General features: G+C 39.2%; 1 protein-coding gene across 10 annotated transcripts in view; it reads left to right on the top strand.

The window, feature by feature from the left end:
• The window catches only part of ppfibp2b (PPFIA binding protein 2b), a 106,940-nt gene that overhangs the window by 10,879 nt on the left and 73,517 nt on the right, over window positions 1–22,544 (top strand). For all 10 annotated transcript variants that reach the window (XM_063000799.1, XM_063000798.1, XM_063000797.1 and 7 more), the window contains exons 2-3: window positions 11,469–11,573; window positions 19,536–19,741. In XM_063000799.1, coding sequence (XP_062856869.1) covers window positions 11,510–11,573; window positions 19,536–19,741 — 270 coding nt within the window. In that variant the 5' untranslated portion in view covers window positions 11,469–11,509. The remainder of the gene's footprint in view (window positions 1–11,468; window positions 11,574–19,535; window positions 19,742–22,544) is intronic.

The following is a 22,544-nucleotide window of genomic DNA, read 5'->3' as shown; positions in this document are numbered from 1 at the left end:
AAAGGGCTAAAAAAGTATGTAGAGAAACAGATGGACTACAGTCGGTAATTGTAGAACTACAAAGTGCTTCTATAGGGTAAGTATATATGTATATATATATGTATATATATATATATATATATATATATATATATATATATATATATATATATATATATATATATATATATATATTACACACACAGTGGGGCCAAAAAGTATTTAGTCAGCTACTGATTGTGCAGGTTCTCCTACTTAGAAAGATGAGAGAGGTCTGTAATTTTCATCATAGGTACACTTCAACTATGAGAAACAAAATGAAAAAAAAAAATCCAGGAAATCACATTGTAGGATTTTTAAAGAATTTATTTGTAAATTATGGTGGAAAATAAGTATTTGGTCAATAACAAACAAGCAAGATTTCTGGCTCTCACAGACCTGTAACTTCTTTTTTGAGAAGCTCTTCTGTCCTCCACTCGTTACCTGTATTAATGGCACCTGTTTGACATCGTTATCTGTATAAAAGACACCTGTCCACAGCCTCAAACAGTCAACCATGGCCAAGAGCTGTTGACGGACACAAGGAAGAAAATTGTAGACCTGCACCAGGCTGGGAAGAGTGAATCTACAATAGGCAAGCAGGTTGGTGTGAATAAATCAACTGTGGGAGCAATTGTATGAAAATGGAAGACATACAAGACCATTGATAATCTCCCTCAATCCCGTGGGGTCAAAATGATCATGAGAACGGTGAGCAAAAATCCCAGAACTACACGGAGGGACCTGATGAATGACCTGCAGAGAGCTGGGACCAAAGTAACAAGGCTACCATCAGTAACACACTACGCCGAGAGGGACTCAAATCCTGCAGTGCCAGGCGTGTCCCCCTGCTTAAGCCAGTACATGTCCAGGCCCGTCTGAATTTTGCCAGAGAGCATATGGATGATCCAGAAGAGGATTGGGAGAATATCATGTGGTCAGATGAAACCAAAATGGAACTTTTTGGTAAAAACTCAACTCTTCGTGTTTGGAGGAAGAAGAATGCTGAGTTGCACATCATACCTACTGTGAAGCATGGGGGTGAAAACATCATGCTTTGGGGCTGTTTTTCTGCAAAGGGGACAGGATGACTGATCCGTGTTAAGGGAAGAATGAACGGGGCCATGTATCGTGAGATTTTAAGCCAAAACCTCCTTCCATCAGTGAGAGCATTGAAGATGGAACGTGGCTGGGTCTTCCAGCATGACAATAATCCCAAACACACTGCTCGGGCAACAAAGGAGTGGCTCCGTAAAAAGCATTTCAAGGTCCTGGAGTGGCCTAGCCAGTCTCCAGACCTCAACCCCATAGAAAATTTGTGAAGTCCGTGTTGCCCAGCAACAGCCCCAAAACATCACTGCTCTAGAGGAGATCTGCATGGAGGAATGGGCCAAAATACCAGCTACAGTGTGTGCAAACCTGGTGAAGACTTACAGGAAACGTTTGACCTCTGTCATTGCCAACAAAGGTTATGTTACAAAGTATTGAGTTGAACTTTTGTTATTGACCAAATACTTATTTTCCACCATAATTTACAAATAAATTCTTTAAAAATCCTACAATGTGATTTCCTGGATTTTTTTTCTCATCTTGTCTCTCATAGTTGAAGTGTACCTATGATGAAAATTACAGACCTCTCTCAACTTTCTAAGTAGGAGAACTTGCACAATCAGTGGTTGACTAAATACTTTTTGACCCCACTGTATATATATATATATATATATATATATATATATGTATATGCAGTGGGGGAAATAAGTATTTGATCCCCTGCTGATTTTGTAAGTTTACCCCCTTACAAAGACTTGAACAGTCTATAATTTTTATGGAAGGTTTATTTTAACAGAGAGAGACAGAATATCAACAACAAATCCAGAAAAAAAACATTAAATAAAAGTTATAAATTAATTTGTATTTAATTAAGGGAAATAAGTATTTGATCCCCTACCAACCAGCAAGAATTCTGACCCCCACAGACCAGTTATGTGCCCATGAGGCACACAAATTAGTCCTGTCCCTGTATAAAAGACTCCTGTCACAGAATCAGTTTCTTCCGTTCAAATCTCTCGACCACCATGGGCAAGAACAAAGAGCTATCAAAGGAAGTCAGGGACAAGATTGTAGACCTGCACAAGGCTGGATTGGGCTACAAGACCATCAGCAAGAAGCTTGGTGAGAAAGAGACCACTGTTGGTGTGATAATTCGAAAATGGAAGAAATACAAGATCACAGTCAATCACCCTCACTCTGGAGCTCCATGCAAGATCTCACCTGGTGGGGTAAGAATGATTCTGAGAAAGGTGAGGTCAGTCCAGAATTACATGGGAGGAGCTTGTCAATGATCTCAAGGGAGCTGGGAGCAGAGAAATGCTGGATATGACCCCAAGAACACATCCCCACTGGGCATTTCTCTGCCTCCAAACACGGCGAGTGGAGTTGATGCCAAAGAGCTCAATTTTGGTCTCATCTGACCATATCACATTCTGCCAAGCTTTCTCTGAATCATTCAGGTGTTCATTGGCAAACTTCAGACGGGTCTGTACATGAGCCTTCTTGAGCAAAGGGACTTTGCGGGCACTGCAGGATCTCAATCCATTACGGCGAAGTGTGTTACTAATGGTTTTCTTGGTGACTGTGCTCCCAGCTCCCTTGAGATCATTGACAAGCTCCTCCCGTGTAATTCTGGACTGACCTCACCTTTCTCAGAATCATTCTTACCCCACCAGGTGAGATCTTGCATGGAGCTGAGTGAGGGTGATTTACTGTGATCTTGTATTTCTTCCATTTTCGAATTATCGCACCAACAGTGGTCTCTTTCTCACCAAGCTTCTTGCTGATGGTCTTGTAGCCCAATCCAGCCTTGTGCAGGTCTACAATCTTGTCACTGACGTCCTTTGATAGCTCTTTGGTCTTGCCCATGGTGGTCGAGAGATTTGAACGGAAGAAACTGATTCTGTGACAGGAGTCTTTTATACAGGGACAGGACTAATTTGTGTGCCTCATGGGCACATAACCGGTCTGTGGGGGTCAGAATTCTTGCTGGTTGGTAGGGGATCAAATACTTATTTCCCTTAATTAAATACAAATTAATTTATAACTTTTGTAAGTCTTTGTAAGGGGGTAAACTTACAAAATCAGCAGGGGATCAAATACTTATTTCCCCCACTGTGTATATACAGTATATATAGTATATATATATATATATATATATATATATATATATATATATATAGTATATATATATATATATATATATATATATATATATATATATATATATATACATTTTTTTGACTAGTGATTTGTCTACATTCTCAATTTTTCTACATCTTTCTGCTTCTAGTGGTTTCCAAAATGTCTACAGAGCCCCTTTTTTGTAGTCTTAATTTTTTACTGTGTAGCTCTCACAAACTTGTCCATCTTATGCTAGCAGTGCCCACAATAGCTCTGCACCCCTGTTCTGGAAACCACTGGCTTACTGTTTTCTGTTGTTCTTGCTGCCTTCAGGTTGTTCTGCAACTCTTTTTGGTCGATCTCTGGCTTCTCTTCTGCTTGGTCTGAGAGCTCATTGTGATTTTTTGCATGGCACAGCTGTCCATGGACTGTTTTGTGCTTACCATTAATATCTTAAATGTATTTATTTTTATTTTATCACTTCTACTTTAATCTTCTTGGGTCAGCTGTGAGTTCTAATTATATTACTACTGAAAAATAAAGTCTGAAATTAGGGTTGGGCGATATTGCCGATTTTCATACCGTCATACCGTCTTCAGGAAATACAGCGGTATACGGTATTACCGGGGGGGGGGGGGGGGGGGGGGAATGTAATTACACTCAATTACTTGAGTGTAATTACAATAATTACAATATTTCAATGTTTTATTATAAAAAGATTTAACAATCTGAACGTCAAACATTGCTTATCTTGTCTGATCTATAATAAATACGCATAAGTATAAATGCATGTGTATCAATTACACTTTAACACAAACATTAACACATAACATTTTGGCATTGTAATCTCTCTCTGCCCACACAAAACAGAATAATAGCAGGCTACACACTTCAATATATTTCAAAAGTTAACTGCTTAGTTTATAGTTACAGATATTTCTTAAAAGTGTATGAACGTGTACGATTAGTTATGCCTGTAATCCAGAATTAAGTTCTATACCGTAACAAAAAATATGAATGTAAATGTTCATGTTGCGATGACGGTGATGTAAAGTAATGTTAAAATAATTCAAAGTCCAAACATTTGAGTGGTTAACGAGAACGCTACTTTACATGTCACACAAGCTCAGTGCAAAACACGAGCACAGAAACGGTACAAATCCGATCTATTCCCTACACACTCGCTCCCTACGCCCTATAGTGCACTTCACTTTCTTAATAGGCCAGACAACATATTTTATAATTCACATTACACGACAGGTGAGACGTTCTTTTTTCTTAATATAGCGCTTTTATTTAGGAAAAAATAGTTCTTACATAGGCAGGAAAATCTATGGCAGACAAGAGTCAGAACAGCGGATTGGGCGTAACGTTATTATTACTGTTTGCTCCTTTTTCTCAACACTTGTGCTCGATTTACACTGAAGATATATTTAGTAAATAAGTACATGTCCGCGCATGCACGCGCTTGTGTTCATTTCCGGTTGAACTGATAAAAAATGTTGATTTTGAAAAATTAAAAGACGAGCCGTTTTTCAGTTTCTGCTTGTTAGCTCACAGCTAACGCTAGCCAGTGTGGCTCTTCACTCGTCTCTCTGTGTTATCACCAGTAAGCACCCCACAGCCAATCGGCGAGCTCCAACCGCCTACCCCTCCCACCCCTCCCTTACTGTGGATGCGCGCATGTCCTAAAGTCTCAGTTTTCAAGGTAAACCTGAAGCAGAAATTCGGCGCTTCACATTTAAAATATACCGTCACCATTTTTGAATACCGTCACCATTTTTGAATACCGCGGTATACGGTAATATCGTCATACCGCCCAACCCTATCTGAAACGTATTTAAGTCTCTCACACCTTTTCTAAAAAACGGTTATGTTTAACACCGTTTCAAAAATAAACTTACTGTTTGATTCAGTTCTCTCAAAGATATCCTAGTCCTGGTGTCTTTTTTATCCTTTCTCATTGTTAATTACATACAACTGAGCTTTAATGCACTTGTGTTTATATTTTCATAAACTGATCATTTATTTTAACGCTGCAGCTTGTAACCACTGATCTTCATTCACATGATGAATTATTCCCACCACTAGAACACATTAGAGTCACATGGGCTACTAGGTAACTAATGAGCTACAGTTGGTAGCATAAAAACTACACATAATTCAGCTATTCTCTGAGTGATTTATTGAATAAGCGCAGTGTGTTTTTTTTGCCTTATGGAACTAAGTCTCATGTACAGTATATAGACCATGCTGGAATCTCACTTTTTTATACACTTTATTTTGAGGCAATCAGAGTGAAATGCTACTGAGGAAAAAAAGCTGACATCTTTTTTTCATATGTTTTCGCATTTTTCTCCCTTTTAGTGCGTCCAATTGCCCGAATGCATCATTCTTCCTCTCCACCAATGCCAATTCCCCCCTCTGATTGAGGAGAGCGAAGCTAACCCACGCCCCCTCCAACACGTGGGCAGCAGATGTATGCGTTTTGTCACCTACACTTGACGAGTGCAATGCGGATCAGACTTGTGTATGGAGAGACACACCCTGACAGCACCCTTTTCCCGTCTCTGTGCAGGCGCCATCAGTCAGCCAGCAGAGGTCGTAATTGCATTAGTTATGAGAGCGACCCTATCCGGCTTTAATATCCCACCCCTATCTGAACAACAGGCCAATCCTTGCTTTTTAATGTTGTTATTTTTACATTAATTTTTATATTCATAAAAGGCGTGCACACGTTTTTTTTTATTAAAACCTAAAAGTTAGTCACTGGATTTTAAACAACATGGATGCACATGTGTTTTTATTTTATTCCTATTAAATAATGTTTCCCCTTTTCACACAATTTAAGTGTAACCTTGCTTTCACTTCCCAGCTCAGACTGAGGACGCCCCCTTTGACAATATTCACTTCTGAATTATTGAGTGTGTCGCACGCATGAAATTTAATATGCGTTTATAAAATACAGTAAAGTTGATCAGTAAAAACTTAGAAATATTTTACTGACTTTTGTCTAATAAATAAAGATTTAAGAGAATTAACAAATTAGAATTAGGGTTTGTGGTTTTATACATTTTCAGCATTAAGGAGACACTTTTTTCAATGGCGGTTAACAGCGCTGTGACAGTATCCAGTCTCAGCTATTGAGGGTTAAGAGCCTTGCTAAAGGTGGTGGGGCTTGAACCAGCAACCTTTTGATTACTAGTTCAGCACCTTAACCACTAGACTACAACTGTCATACACACTGCCCTATACATACACATGCTTAATTCTTTTAGCTTTGGGGAGTAACTGAGCACTTTAAGTAATTTTAAGATGTTTTTTTTTCATTCCCAAAGCAAACGTTTCTGCAGAAATTATCCAAAAGACCCTGACAGCTGTTGTTGAGCTCGAATGAGTGAATTTTCATTTTTTACTGCATACTAATATCCTTTAAAAAGTCTTGCTGGTATTAAAATCCAGGATTTCAAGTTATTGTGCTATTTTAGCAGAACTCTGGGTATTTCCCATTTGTGGACTTAATGGGGCAGCCAGCTGGAGTGTGAATATAAGATGTTGGATCTTATTGTGCAGGGAAATGCATTATACTGGAAATTCTTTCTGATGAATAAGATGAGAGCTTTTGAGCTACAGTGCACATGCTTACACTAAAATAGAAAGTAATTTTTGGTAACCCTAAGGAGCTTAGAAAACTATTTTGTTTACCAGGTAAGTGGTCTAAATCATTGAAATGCAGGCTTTCAGGCTTTACCTAGCTAAGTTGAAGGTCAATAATCCAAGATCTAAACCATGTAGTTGAAATCCATCAACAAACTCCACTAGTAACATTTTGTTATACAGTATTTTAACTTACACTGATCAGCCATAACATTAAAACCACCTCCTAGTTTCTACACTCACTGTCCATTTTATCAGCTCTACTTACCATATAGAAGCACTTTGTAGTTCTACAATTACTGACTGTAGTCCATCTATTTCTCTACATACCTTTTTAGCGTGCTTTTACTCTGTTCTTCAATGGTCAGGACCCCCACAGGACCACTACAGAGCAGGTATTATTTAGGTGGTGGATCATTCTCAGCACTGCAGTGACACTGACATGGTGGTGGTGTGTTAGGGTGTGTTGTGTTGGTATGAGTGGATCAGACACAGCAGCGCTGCTGGAGTTTTTAAATACCGTGTCCACTCACTGTCCACTGTATTAGATACTCCTACCTGGTTGGTCTACCTTGTAGATGTAAAGTCAGAGACGATCGCTCATCTATTGCTGCTGTTTGAGTAGGTCATCTTCTAGACCTTTATTAGTGGTCATAGGATGCTGCCCACAGGGCGCTGTTGGCTGGATATTTTGGTTGGTGGACTATTCTCAGTCCAGCAGTGACAGTGAGGTTTTTAAAAATGTCAGCAGCACTGCTGTGTCTTATCCACTCATACCAGCACAACACACACTAACACACCACCACCATGTCAGTGTCAGCACTGCAGTGCTGAGAATGATCAACCACCTAAATAATACCTGCTCTGTAGTGGTCCTGTGGGGGTCCTGACCATTGGAGAACAGGGTGAAAGCAGGTTAAAAAGGTATGTAGAGAGACAGATGGACTACAGTCAGTAATTGTAGAACTACTTGTTATACACACTTCCTAGTGCTTTATAAGAACTATAAATAACTTTGTTAGAATGTAGACTGGCTTAAGCGAGCTGTGTTTCCTCACTATGCACAGCTACAGAAATACAATAACAATCAGAGAATGAACTCAGTAAAGTTTCTCAATAAAAATTATTACTGGGCTAGTATCCAGCTAGCTTAATTGGATGTCTGACAATCGCAGAATGGCTCTACTCCAGTTGTAGTTACTGAAATATGCTGCTTTCACAACTACATAAATAATCAGATATCTGCAGATATCTTAATAGATATAATAGTGTGCATAATTTTTATAGTTATTACCATGTTTTTGTACTGCATTAAGTGGTTTTGCTTTGACCAGCACAAACCTGCAAAGCAAGATCAGAAACAGTGCGTATTGATTGATTGTTTGGGCTTCATCCCAGAGTTGAAGTTTGTTTAACCTGACATCTTGAGGACAGAGCCTCAGTGTTTGATTCAGCTTGATTGATTTTGCGTGTATCCTGAAAGGATTGTCCTAATTTGCATGGGTCACTTCACCCCCTGACTGTGTTTTTTTTTTTTTTTTTTTTTTTTTTTTTTTTTAAAGGATTAAATTATCAAAGTCGGTTTGTCTGTGGAACTTTAAATCGCTCTGCATGTGAGTTTCTGCTAAATGTGCCCTATGTCATTATTCTCTTGGCTAATGTGGCGAATAGCAGACGCAGGTGCTGCGATTAAATGATAAATGTTTTGCCAAAGCGAAATATAATCCAGCTCATAAAAGTGCTCTGCGGAAAATGTAGGGTTAAGCATTTTCCCAGACTAGAAAGCTATGAAAATAAAAAGACTTGGGTCTGGTGTTTATTACTGCTGTCATATAGGATAAGATTATTCGTGGAAAAGAAGTGTTACAGGAAGTCATTGGTGTGCTAATCCTGCTGTGAGTTAGTTGTTGGTGTTGTTGATAGATGAACTGTCACTGTTTATTATAATTAAACAGTTGATAACTCAAGTTAACCTTTCTGACAATGTTTTTTGTCAGCTTTTTAGCTTTTAATTGTTAATTACTGTAGATGTAAATGAGATTAATGATAATAAGAGGTGATCAAGCTTGTTTGATTTGACCAGAGTGGAAACTGACACACACTCTCACTTTCTTATGATGAGATGAACATTTCTCAAAAGAGTGCTTTGTGATGGTTGAAGCCTTGCAGTGATATATTTTTGTGATTGTGTGTGTCCTAGGTTCTTAGTAGTTTTAAGATGATCTGGACACTTATGGCTGACATGTTTTCCAAAGATATCCAGACCCCCTCAATCCATCAAAGAGCAAAAAAGATTGTACCTTTTTTTCAAACTTTAATTAACTATAAACATTTAAAGTGAACTTAAAATGCAAACACTTGTAAAATATCTTCCACAGTGTCTAACTACTCTAACAGTTTCTCATAATAACTCTTAAAAAATCTTAACCCATCTTATAAACTAACATGCACCCACACTGTGTATAGCAAAAATCCACCTGCCCTTCTTAAATAACAAAGCTTAATTTAACATTAATATTAACTGCAAACATTATTGAAATAGACATAAAACATGATGTGTGTACCTGAACACACATTTTGTGTGTGGTGTAGGATCACAGGATGATTGTGGTGCCCTTTCTTTTTTTTTTGTGGAACCATTTGTCCTGTTGTAACTGTTGGGGTTCCTGAGGATGTGATTAAATAAACTTAGATGAACTAGAATAATAAAAGGTGTCATTTGCACTATATGTACTTCTTTTATTGTAATACTACTTTCAACTTTCATACCTAGATCCAACACACACACACACACTCCATGCATTATGTTTACTTCATGTAACTGTTCTACATTAGTGCCACATTGGCTAAGCTAAGCCTTTTTTCATTCAGTAAAGCTTATTATATTGTAGTATTTTGGTTAATACATTTTTGTTGTTAGTAAGAAAAGCTAAATGTACCTCAGTACTAATAATAATACATTTACTACCTCTGTGTGTAATACAGTACATTTCTTTTCCACATATTCATCACCACATAGATCACAAAGGATAAGGATTGTATACTGAAAGTGTTTCCGTTTTGCTATTCTGTGTGTGTGTGTGTGTGTGTGTGTGTGTGTGTGTGCACATTGGCGTGGCCAGCATGTACCATAAGGCACAATGACAAAGGCTTGTAACCCAACCCTGACAGTCTAATTATTCTCAGGTTCCTGCACTGCTGAAAGATATGTAAACTAAGAGATGAAGAGATGGAGAAAGAAAGCAGCTGTTTGGCATTTTTGCAGTCGTATCTGCTGGAGCTAGATAGCCGTTTTATAAACATAATCAGACATAAATAATCAGCAGCAAGTAGAGACGCACAGAGGGACACAAAATGTATCCTCATGGTAATAAATAAGGTAATTGTGGAAGTCGTTGGTTCATCAACAACTGTATCAACTTAACTGTGACCCTATATATTTTTTTGGCACCACTTTTTATGTGTCTTTCTTCAACCTTGTCAAATACGTTGTATTGCATTAAATTTAATTTTAATTATTTTAATAATTTTTACATTTATTAATTTTAAAATTTATCAATTTTCCACTTTTGGGCTGCACAGTGGCTTAGTGGGTAGCACTGTCTCCTCACAGCAAGAAGGTCCTGGGTTCAATTCCCAGGTGGGGTGGCCCGGGTCCTTTCTGTGCAGAGTTTGCATGTTCTCTCCGTGTCTGCGTGGGTTTCCTCCGGGAGCTCCGGTTTCCTCCCACAGTCCAAAAACAAGCAGTCAGGTTAATTGGAGACACTGAATTGCCCTATAGGTGAATGGGTGTGTGTATGTGTGTGTGTCTGCCCTGCGATGGACTGGCGTCACGTCCAGGGTGTTACTGTGTGCCTTGCGCCTTGCCGTGCCTTGCGCCCCCCCCCCCCCCCCCCCCCCCCCCCCGACCCTTATTGGATAAACGGAAAAGAAAATGAATGACTGAATTAATTAATTAATTTTCCACTTTTATACATGACTTTAAAGCAGATACCTGGTTTATAACATCAGTATATACTTTCAACTGAGTTTTATGCTTGTAAAACTGAAATAAAAAACAGATATAACTAAATTAGAAAGAGAACATAAAAATTCATGCCGTAAATTTACAAGAAAGAAAAATACATTACCTCAATTACTGATATGGTAATTTTCAGCTAAAACTGCGTAATTATGGCAGGCCTTACTGTACAAAATAGATGTAAAATAGATGTGATATTCATGTACCTGCCGATGATAATATGTATTTTTTTATAATAATTCTATTATACAGTGCACCCGGAATGTATTCACAATGCTTCACTTTTAATACCCCATGATGACGAAGTGAAAATACTTATGTACATGTTATATTTGTGTGTTTTCTTTTTAATGAATTTGCAAAAAAAATCTAACAAACTTTTTTCCCTTTGTCGTCATGGGGTATTGTGTGTGTGTGTGTGTGTGTGTGTGTGTGTGTGTAGAATTTTGAGGGGAAACAAACAACATGTGGGAAAAGTGAAGCGCTGGAAATACTTCCCGGATGCACTGTAGATTATAGTAGTGTATTTACGTGTAACATTGTAGAATGACATTTTGGAACACATTTGAAAATGTGAATTGTATTTGCTTTTTTACAGTCTGCAGCCAGTCAGCTCATCCTACGCAGTAGGTACTGAGTATGGCGTCGAATGCTAGTCACATGTTGGAGGCCGCTTTGGAGCAGATGGATGACATTATCGCAGGTGAGACCCTGAATGCTGCTAACCTCCATTCACAAAAGCTTTATAACACCAGCCTATTCATTATTTTGCTATTGCTTGGTATTATTTCAGCCAACGTGTCTCAATTATGGTGAAGGTAAAGAAGCTTTCTGTAGTTCTTAGGGACAAAATTATTTATAACCACACACAAAAAAATGGAGCCATACCAAACACCTTAAACTTCCATGTCAGTGATATTGATAATCTGCAAATGAAAAGTTGAAGGCAAATAGTCTTCATCCAGGTGTGCTTTACAAGATTTCACAACATGCTCTGAAATAATGATAAAGAGGGTAAAAGAAAAGCCAGCAGTTATTTAAATCGAGTTGCAGGAGTACCTGAAAGCAGCAGAAACAGCAGTTCCACAGTAAACACTAACCAAAAATGAAAAGCACCACAATCATCTGCAATAATACACCACAAGGAAAGCTTCTCTACTAAATAAGAAGAGCAAAAGTCAAAATTTGACACAGAGACATCACAAATAAGAACAATAATTAAATGAAACAAAAATAAAACTGCTTGGAAAATCAGCATGTCAGGAATACTGTACCCACAGTGAAGACCGGAGGTGGATGTATCATAATATGTGGTGGATTTCTGCAAACTGTACTGGTGCATTACACTTCAATTCAATTTGTTTGTTAGAAAATAGATCAACTTAGCAGTAGTGGGGCTTGAACCAGCAACCTTCGAATTACTAGTGAAGTACCTTATTTGCTGAGCTACCACTGCCCTGTCCCATTATTCAATCCCATTATGATGTAAAGCTTGCTCGACTGTGAGAAAAGTTCATTACACTGACGAGCCAAAACACAAAACATCAGCCCCCCATGTCAATGCCTATTTGCTTTTTTACATGCGATGGTAAGGAATATATTTAATTAGTTACCCATATATAATGTGTTGAATGCAGCAGGTTTGATCAGGGTGAAGAATTTTGATAAGGGTCAGACTGGGTTAAATGGGTGCTTATAGGCAGCCAGAGTGAGTTTCCACCAGCAGTGGACAAGGGACAAACAACAAACCATGTCAGACCTGTTTTTGGTGGTTCTTGAATTGTATTTAAACATCATGTTCTGTGTAGGGCAAGCCGTAGCCTAGTGGTTAAGGTACTGGACTAGTAATCAGAAGGTCACTGTTTTAAGCCCCACCACTGCCAGGTTGCTGCTGTTGGGCCCTTGAGCAAGGCCCTTAACCCTCAATTGGTCAGACTGTATACTATAACTGTAATGTAAGTCACTTTGGATAAAGGCGTCTGCTAAATGCCTAAAATGTAATGTTCTCTTAGCATAAAATGGCAATTTAGGTATTCTTTCTGACCTAGGTAAAAGTTTAATTCATTTTGCTGGATAAAAGAGTGTGTGTTTGATCATTCAGTCCCAGAAAATAAACAGTTGTAGAAGACTGAGACTGCTACGACATACACAACTCTCACAAGTGTATGTAAACCTCTGACTGTAGCTGTAGCAGGCTAGATGAATTGGCTGCCGGGTTGGTATAAGGGTGATGAGGCGGTTTTACGATGGGGGGTGTGTAGATGTATTTGTATCTTCTAGCAAACTCAGCAGATGCCGACATGATTGAACTAATAGGAGCTGAATGTTTATTACAGGCAGTCAGCTAATGAGTGCTGGAGGCGAGTGAGCCGATCATGAGTTACATGTGGACAGGACACGCTGTTACAGTCAGCAAAATTTACAAAGTGTGTGTATGTGCAGAAAAGAAAGCAAACAGTAAAACAAGGTCACACCCCAGCTGTCCTCGTGACAGAAGACTTTTTTTTTGCTTGACAAAGCCACAGATGTTTTATATAATGTAATTTCTGTGCACATATCGACTGCAGATTTACAAACATGATGTATTTTGACTTCTTAACTGATACATTTGAACAAAAATGATTGTCACGTCAAATTAGTATCATTAACACAAGCCAAAATTTTTAGTAAATGGTTTAAACTAGCGACAACAGAAATTACAAAGGAAAAGTTGTACCCCCGCCCCATTTTTTTTTTCGCCCAATCCATTTGTGGCCAGTTGGAGTTTATCACTTTCTCACCACAGCTTCCACCCCTTACAATCGATCGAGGGGACTGCACGGTGGCTAAGTGGGTAGCACTCACGGCAAGAAGGTCCTGGGTTTGATCCCCAGGTGGGGCGGTCCGGGTCCTTTCTGTGTGGAGTTTGCATGTTCTCCCCGTGTCTGCGTGAGTTTCTTCCGGGCGCTCCGGTTTCCTCCCATAGTCCAAAGATATGCATGTGAGGTGAATTGGAGACACTAAATTGTCCATGACTGTGTTCGATGTAACCTTGTGAACTGATGAATCTTGTGTAATGAGTAACTACCGTTCCTGTCATGAATGTAACCAAAAGTGTAAAACATGACGTTAAAATCCTAATAAAACAAACGAACAAACAATCAAGGAGGGCCGAGGCTGTCATGCCTCCCCTCTGACGCACACAGCCACTGATTGCTTCTTTTCACCTGCCGGGGCAGGGTTTCACAGAGAGCCGTATTGCGCACTGCCATCTGTAATTATTCGCCCCTGTGCAGCTGCCCGGACTTGTCAGCAGAGGTCACATTTGTCTCAAAAGTACTTACCCTAAGAAGCAATCTGACCATAAGATTCTTGGACATCCCATCTCCAGTCCAGAGGCATTATCGTGAAGTTGACTTACTTTACATCTATAACAGTTACTACTTTTCTAGCAGTAGTCTTTTTACAGGATTTTGTAATATATCTGTGAGAACTTGTGTCAATTCAGTCAAAACAGATTTGTGAGATCAGGCACTAATGATGGACAAGAAGGCTCATAATCGATGTTAGGAATCATCCCAAAGGTGCATGGACCTTCATGGACACGGGGATAGCAAAGCTTTGTCAAGATCTTTTAAACATTTGACAAGTCATAACTCTAACTGCTGCCAAAAAGCGGAAAGCATATCATTTATTTTATATCACTGATTTTATACACCTGTTAGCAATAAATGTGGCAAAAAACCTAAACGTATTAAGTGGGAGGAATGTCCATATCATTTAGATTATTTACCGTGGTAAAATAAATTAGCCTTACAGTTTACGGATTCGGGCGGCACGGTGGCTCGGTGGGTAGCACTGTCGCCTCACGGCAAGAAGGTCCTGGGTTCGATCCCGAGGCGGGGCGGTCAGGGTCCTTTCTGTGTGGAGTTTGCATGTTCTCCCCGTGTCTGCATGGGTTTCCTCTGGGAGCTCCGGTTTCCTCCCACAGTCCAAAAACAGGTTAGTCAGGTTAATCAGGTTAATTGGAGACACTGAATTGCCCTATAGGTGAAAGGGGGTGTGTATGTGTGTGTGTTTCTGCCCTTCAATGGACTGGCGCCCCGTCCAGGGTGTTACTGTGTGCCTTGGATAGGCTCCAGCTTCTTTTGTATGAGCAGATAATTAAAACCTTTTGTTTTGTAGCAGCTCCACCTACTGGTGACTAGAAAATGGCACAACTAAGCAAGTGCTTTATGAAACTGCTAATATTCGTTCATGATGCAGCATAAATGGAAATGAAGGCAACAACAACTGTTTTAATACGAATTAATAAAGAAAAAGCAGAGCTTTTATTATTGTTTAATTAAAGTAAAACATCTACTAATTGTAAAAGACAGTTTCCCAACAGGAGAAAACAGGTGACTGTATGTTGCTTATTTTGTCTTTTTACTATAAACCTTTGATGAACCACTTGATATAAAAAAGTAAAACAATATAAATTAAGAAAGAATTCTTAGGTACCATCACAAAATGAGATAAAGGGCACTTGGGTGACACAGTAGTAAAATACGCTAGCCCACAACCATTGAGATCCAAGGTTCGTATCTAAGTGGTGCTATTGTTCATTTGGGTGTCTATACAGACATGATTGACTTTGTCTGGGGAGATAACTGAACAGCATAGCCACTGTGAGGTGCACTTGTCAGTGCGCTCAGTGCCGGTCCCAAGCCCAGATAAAATAAAGAGGGTTGCGACAGGAAGGGCATCCGACGATTCCAGATCAAGGATGTGGACCAGAATGATCTGCTGTGGCAACTGGTGAAATACAGAAGCAGTGAGATAAACACCCATCAGAGCTGTACCAACGGTAAATACCAGACTTGGTTGAGAAAACAAGACTTAATGTTGTACACAAGACCATCTGTAGTCTCTTGTTGCAGCCCATTGTGTCCCAACTTAGAAAAAGATGTAAAACCATCAGGTTAAATATTACCATTAATTTTTTTCTTATCTAGATCTTGTTTGGAGGATTAAATGTCATTCAACATAAATCCGTTTTGTAAAATCCCAGAATGTCCACACTGGATTTTTCTTTCCTTTATTTGCTTGCGGTTTGCTTGTAGAGTTCACGGCTCTCATTGCTTTTGGACCAACCTACCATGTCCTGGTGGGCTTTTTATTCTGTGTTAGGGCCTATTTATCTTCTCCAGATGTTTCCATGCTGCACTGGCTGTGGAATTGTTCATCTGCGCTCTGTAAGATCCAGATGGAAGCGGTTGGAAATGAAAGCAGAGTTCAGCGATGGAGATGAAACGTGTCTGTGTGAGGCTGTGCAGAGATGATCAGTGAAGTCAGTGAGGTTGCATTCATTAGGATTTAGTTTTTAATATTTGTGAGATATATAGTTAACAAAGGCTAAATTCTGCTTTGGCCTAACTGTAAAGCAGTAATATTAAAATGTATTCGAACGTGCCTCATGCTTCTGGTGAATTTCCACACACCTCCCCCTAAGAATACAATACTCATTAATTTATGTTGTTACTGTATTAATACTATATTAATAAATGCTGCTAGGGACCCCGATCACGTCCAAGACTATATTTGCTTGACATATGCTCCCTCCGACACGTGTGCAGTCCACCAACCCCTTCTTATTCACCCATACGTTGGTGAATTCACACATGAGGCCAGTCTTGCCCATGGAGAGTCAAGCACTAATCTCCACGTTCCTCCACTTTTGTACAGGCACCTCAGGCTACTAACCAGTTATTTTTTTTATCTGGTCTTTTCCCACTTAGCAGACTAGTGGCCTATGTTGTCTGCTGTAGGCACTGCCAATAGTGGCTGCTAGGGGGCACCCTGCCTACTCAGAGAGTTCAGAATCCCAGCTCTGGTGCACTAGCGGAATATCCCTGTGCTCCACCTGGCCACCAAGTTTGGCTATTTTTATTATTAAAATGATTGTGATGTGTAATGCCAGAGGTTTAAAAATATCATTATTTACCAGACATTTCTAAAAGAAAAGTAAAAAAAAGGCTTATGACATCATGGTATCTGTTTTATAGTAGTCCAAACTCTGCTACAAGATGCCTTGCAGTAAATAACCCAATAGACTATAAGCTAGCTTGTTTTCTTATCTGATTACTTACCAGTTTTACATCAGATAAGAACCTGCCCTTCCATGCCATCAGTTTATATGTGCTATCAGCGATCACAAAGTGACTTGCAGGTTTAGTAAATTACTTTGAATGCACTTAAAGCCTAATTCATACCACACTATTTATTTATTAAGATTTAAATACCTACATCATGCTGCTACTCTTCTATTATATTCTGTGCAATAACTTAAGTGTTTAACACCAGGCATTTTATTTATTTATTACACCGGTACCTCATCACTGCAAATTATGTGCAATATTTCTTACTTAGTGTGTATATATTTTTTACTTTACTTAACGTGTATTTTATGTCTGTTTACAATGTATGTGCAATAGTGGGTTTTTTTTTTTTTTCACTTAATGTATATATTTTTTTAAAACTTTATGTATATTTTGTCTTGTATATGCTCTTTTTTATATTCTGCACATTGGAGCTTGGGAAACGCAATCTCGTTCAGCTGTGCACTCCTAGCTGTGTAGTCTGAATGACAATAAAGTTCACTTTGACTTTGACTTTTTGACTACTGTACAAATCACTTGCTTTCTGTTATATTTTAATAATCATTAGCAAGGCCACCCTATGCAATCAGTCAGTAATAATTGGAGGCACATCCTACATCAGATTCAAAACGTATGTTATGCTCCGAAACACTGTTATCAGAGCTCGAGGGCTGGTGCAATTACTGAACGTCACAAGTAACATAGTGTATAGACAATATATGGCCAAACAATGTGCTAATTATTAGGTTTAGGTGTTTCATCCACACTCAGTGCTAACAGTGGTGTATACAATTATTAATATACATTAGTTATGTGCTATCAGTTTTGTGGCAGCAGCAATTTGGGGAAAGTCCTGTTCCAGAATGACTACGTCCATGTGAACCAAACTAGGTCCATAACATTAACATTTCTGGCATTAAGCAGATGCTTTCATCCAAAGTATCTTCAAAACTGCAATTAATTGAGGGTTAAAGACCGTGCTTGCTCTGTAGCCCAACAGTGAAAACTAGTAACCTTCTGATCACTAGTCAAGTCTTTAACCACTCAGTGTCCGGTGCACCTAGATCACAGGTATTTAGCAAATGCTGTAATCCAGAGCTATGAGGGATGTTCAAAAAGTTTCTGCTTTTATATTTTGGTTATAAACGGTGAGGGTGTAGTAGGAGTAATCGGTCATGTCTGAGAAACTGAGAGACACTTATAGTCCGGATTTGGCACCATCTGATTTCCACCTTTTTGGATGCTTAAAGAAGCTTTAAAGGGAAGAAGATTTTAGTGTGATGATGATGTGAAAGCAGTGGTGCATCAGTGGCTACATATATGATCCGACATCATTCTGATCGTGTCATTTTCTGCTCTCTAATAACGCTCCGGCCGTCTTAACCCGCAACGCGTGCAATGGGTAAATGTTACAGCCAGCTTCCGGCATAGTGATGAAGTGTCGCTTCCTACTTAAAATGGTGGAATACCCTACATAGTGCACTTCACAGTAACAGATAATGTGAATGGAACGCTCCTACAGAATTGGCGCTAATGATTGTAAGAACCGCTTTCTGAACCAATCAGTCCTTCTGATTTAAATTTTTAGTAAGAAATGCTGTTATTTGCATGTATTTAGTTTGCAGCGTCACACAGATGATGTCAATGAAACACTTGATTGGCTTTCTAACGAGTTCGTGTTTTACTTCACAATCGGGAAAAGTTTGGAGGTTTTTAATTATAAGCACATTTACAAAATAAGGGATTATATTCCTAATGGGACACACGTTTATAAATTAAATAGCATCTGGAACAAGGTAAGGTAAGCAGTATTATGGATTTTTTGCTGTGTTTGGGATTTTGGCCGCTGTGCAGTAATTTGCAATGAAAACAAAACGTCAGTTTAAGCTTTTAACTGGTACCTAGGAAAGTAAAGGCACTAAGTAAAATGACAAAATACAGTTGCTAATCTGTTGTTGTTTTTTTATCTGAACTTACATATTATTTGTGTATTTCTACGCTACACTTGCAATACATGTTTTGTGTATATTATATTGACTCGTGACTTGACTCGGACTTGTATTTTGTGACTTGTGAACATCTTTGCTACACGCTCAACCAAAACATTATTTGCTGATGGCATTAAAAAGTTGGTTTGACGCTGGGGAAAAAATGCATTGCAAGTTGACTGTGTAGAAAAGTGATGGAGTTTGTTTTTTAAATTCTTAATAAATAGAGTTGTAAAAAGTGCGGAAACTTTTTGAAGAACCCTCGTATTTACAGTGGTGACTGAATGAACAAGCCAAAGAGGGTTCAGGGGCCCAACAGTGGCAGCTTGACAATGGTGGGGCTTGAACCAGCATCCTCCTGATGTATCCAGTACCCTAAGCTTTCCTCAGTGTTGTCAGTTTCCTCTACCTTAACCAGAACACATGACCATTTAAAATAAATGGAAATGTGTTATCTTTGCTGGTATGCTTGAGCTTGAGTGGTACCAAATGTACTCCTTCTCTGTCTCCTGTTCTCTTGTCTTCAGTTCTGTTTATTTATTTTTTCGGTGTGTGCAGGATCTAAGGCGATGGTGGAGTACAGTAATGGTGTAAATGATCTGGGTTCTCCAGTCAGTGTGAGTGCGCTGCAGGTGTTACAGTTAGCTGAGGAGCTACGTTTAGCTCTGGAGCTTCAGGATGGTCATGAAGGTCCGGAGTCTCTGCGCTCACAGCTGTCCTGTTCAACAGCTCAGTCCCTGCTGCAGTGGCTCGAGAAAGGAACGGTCAGTAAAAAGCGTTTTACATTTTGTTAGACTTTCATAGTGTGTTAATTAAAAACAGTGAATTGCTAAGTTATCAACTGTATAAAATATTTATAAAAATGACAACTTTATACTGACTAGGGTCATAGTGAATCCAGAGCCTATTCTGGAGACACTGAAGGCAAAGACCCTTTATTGAATACTTTTGTTGAAGCCTTATTATGCAGCAATTACAGTTGCAGGTCTTCTTAGATATGTCTCTACAAGCATCACACACCTGGATTTGGGCAGTTTATCCATTTTTTTATGGCAGATCACCCCAAGCTTTGTCAGACTGGATGGCAAGCATCTGCCACAAATGTTTGATAAGGCATAACATTATGACCACTGACAGGTGAAGTGAATAACACTGATTATCTCTTCATCACAGCAGCAGTTAGTGGGTGGGATATATTAGGCACCAAGTGAACATTTTATCCTCAAAGTTGATGTGTTAGAAGCGGGAAAAATGGACAAGCGTAAGGATTTGAGCGAGTTTAACAAGGGCCAAATTGTGACAGCTAGACGCCTGGGTCAGCGCATCTCCAAAACTGCAGCTCTTGTGGGGTGTCTATCAAAAGTGGTCCAAGGAAGGAACAGTGGTAAACCGGCAACAGGGTCATGGGCGACCAAGGCTCATTGATGTACGTGGGGAGCGAAGGCTGGCTCGTGTGGTCCGATCCAACAGACGAGCTACTGTAGCTCAGATTGCTAAAGAAGTTCATGCTGGATCTGATAGGTTTCAGATTACACAGTGCATCACAGTTTGTTGCATATGGGGCAGCAAAAGGGGGACCAACACAATATTAGGAAGGTGGTCATAATGTTATGGCTGATCGGTGTATTTTGTAAATATTATCAAAGTTAGAATTGGATACCTGCAACACTCTAAAACAAGTTGGGACAGAGAGTGTTTACCACTGTTTTAGAGTCTCATTAATTGTACACTGACGAGGCATAACATTATGACTACTGACAGGTGAAGTAAATAACACTGATTATCTCTTTATCACACACATTTAACTTTGCTTTTTCAGCCTTGCCCTACATGGACTGAGATTTCTCTGGACTCCCTGATTTTTTTCACTATATCATGTATGGTGGGTGGTTAAAGACTTAAATTATCTGCAATCTTGCATTGCGAAATGTTATTCTTGAACTGATCCCCCTTTACTTTTTGTAAACTCAATGCACCTGCCAATAGTGAAATGCTTCAAAACTGTGTAGCCTGAATAATCTATGAAAGTCAAGATTTATTTATATTTACTAAATACAATGACGTTGGTCACCCAAAACATTAAAAGTCATTGTTTGTACTTTTATTATTTTAATAAAGGTTCAAGATAATTAACAAACCACAGATTCTGCTCTTATTGCATTGCAAATGTCCCAAGCTTTCTGGAAATGGGATTTGTGCATGACAGAATTGCGTAGCTGAACCTGGCTCAATACGCTACAGAATCTGAATTTGCTTTCTAGTGAGTGCTGCATCTCAGCAAAGTATCATTTTCATTAGTCTAAACCTGGACAGATCAATCACAGATGGACGTAATAGGATTGTTATGAGCAGCATGTGATCATGTGCATGATTACAGACTTAATAACGTCAGTTATTTATATTTTTGCTGTTTTTGAAGCTGTGTAGCGTCCTGAGGTAGGAATAAAAAGCTTTTCTTTTTTTTTTTCAGCACAGCCGAGTGTTTGGATGTATTTCATAACAGTGTGAAGAGCTAAACGAGTCATTAGTTCTCAGCAGTGGGTCTCCAGTATATATGCCTGACTGTGGGATCATGGGGATTTTTTGTGGTTTTCCTCACAGGCTGTTTTTCAGCTGTGTGTGTGTGTGTGTGTGTGTGTAGCCTGGATGGGTTTGAAGGAGTTTGGGTTCTCCTCTGAGGTTCTGATAGGGCTGTACTTAGTTTCCTGCCTCCCTCATTCTTCACGTCTCAGCTCTCTGTTATTTTCTCAATCTGGTTCTGTCCCCACTCAACATGGCTCTACGATCCAGCGGTCTCCAGGGTAAGTCCCTTAGTGACATCATTACTCAGGAGGGGGTCTCTCTGCTGCAGGCACACTAGGATGGCTGTGGTATCTATTTTTGGCATCTTAATTTGGATAGAACTGTTGGAATTTCTTGTTGTCTTTTTGAATTCTTGAACTTGGTTGGTGGCAGTTTGTTTTAATAACAGGGTTAAAAGAAACGCTTGAACGTAATCACCCTCAGCAGACCATGTTAGTGGTGGACTGTTGTGGACAGGCAGTATGTAAATAATCTTCATTTTGCAGCGAGAACCTGAAGACTTGTGGGGTCTTACAGGCACACACACATTCTTATACATAAGTTATACATGTAGTTATATAATGCCTATAAGTATATACATTTCTCCATAACAAGTATGTCACATTACCAAAAGTATATGGACATCTGACCATGAGCTTGTTGGACATCCTATTTCCAAACTGTAGACATTAAGTTGCCCCCTGTATAACAGCTTTAACTCTTCTGGGAAGGATTTCTTCTAGATTTTAGAATGTCTCTGTGAGCATTTGTGCCAGTTGTGAGGTACTTGTGAGGCACTGATGCTGCACTAGAAGTATGTTATTGACATATAAATAAAGGTGTTTATCAATTTTATGAATTTATGGTCAAGGCTCTGTGTGGTCACTGCTGTGGAGTTGCGTACTCTTGGTGTCCTGGGTTTTTAATGATTCTTCAGATTGACTGCACCCAATTTGATTTTCAGGAATGTCACATTAATGTCACGTTAAGCAACTTCAGGTCCAG

Source organism: Trichomycterus rosablanca, chromosome 8 (assembly GCF_030014385.1).
Source record: "Trichomycterus rosablanca isolate fTriRos1 chromosome 8, fTriRos1.hap1, whole genome shotgun sequence".
NCBI classification, from domain to species: Eukaryota; Metazoa; Chordata; class Actinopteri; order Siluriformes; family Trichomycteridae; genus Trichomycterus; species Trichomycterus rosablanca.
Note: the sequence above shows the minus strand (reverse complement) of the source record. Positions and strands in the feature narration are given on the sequence as shown.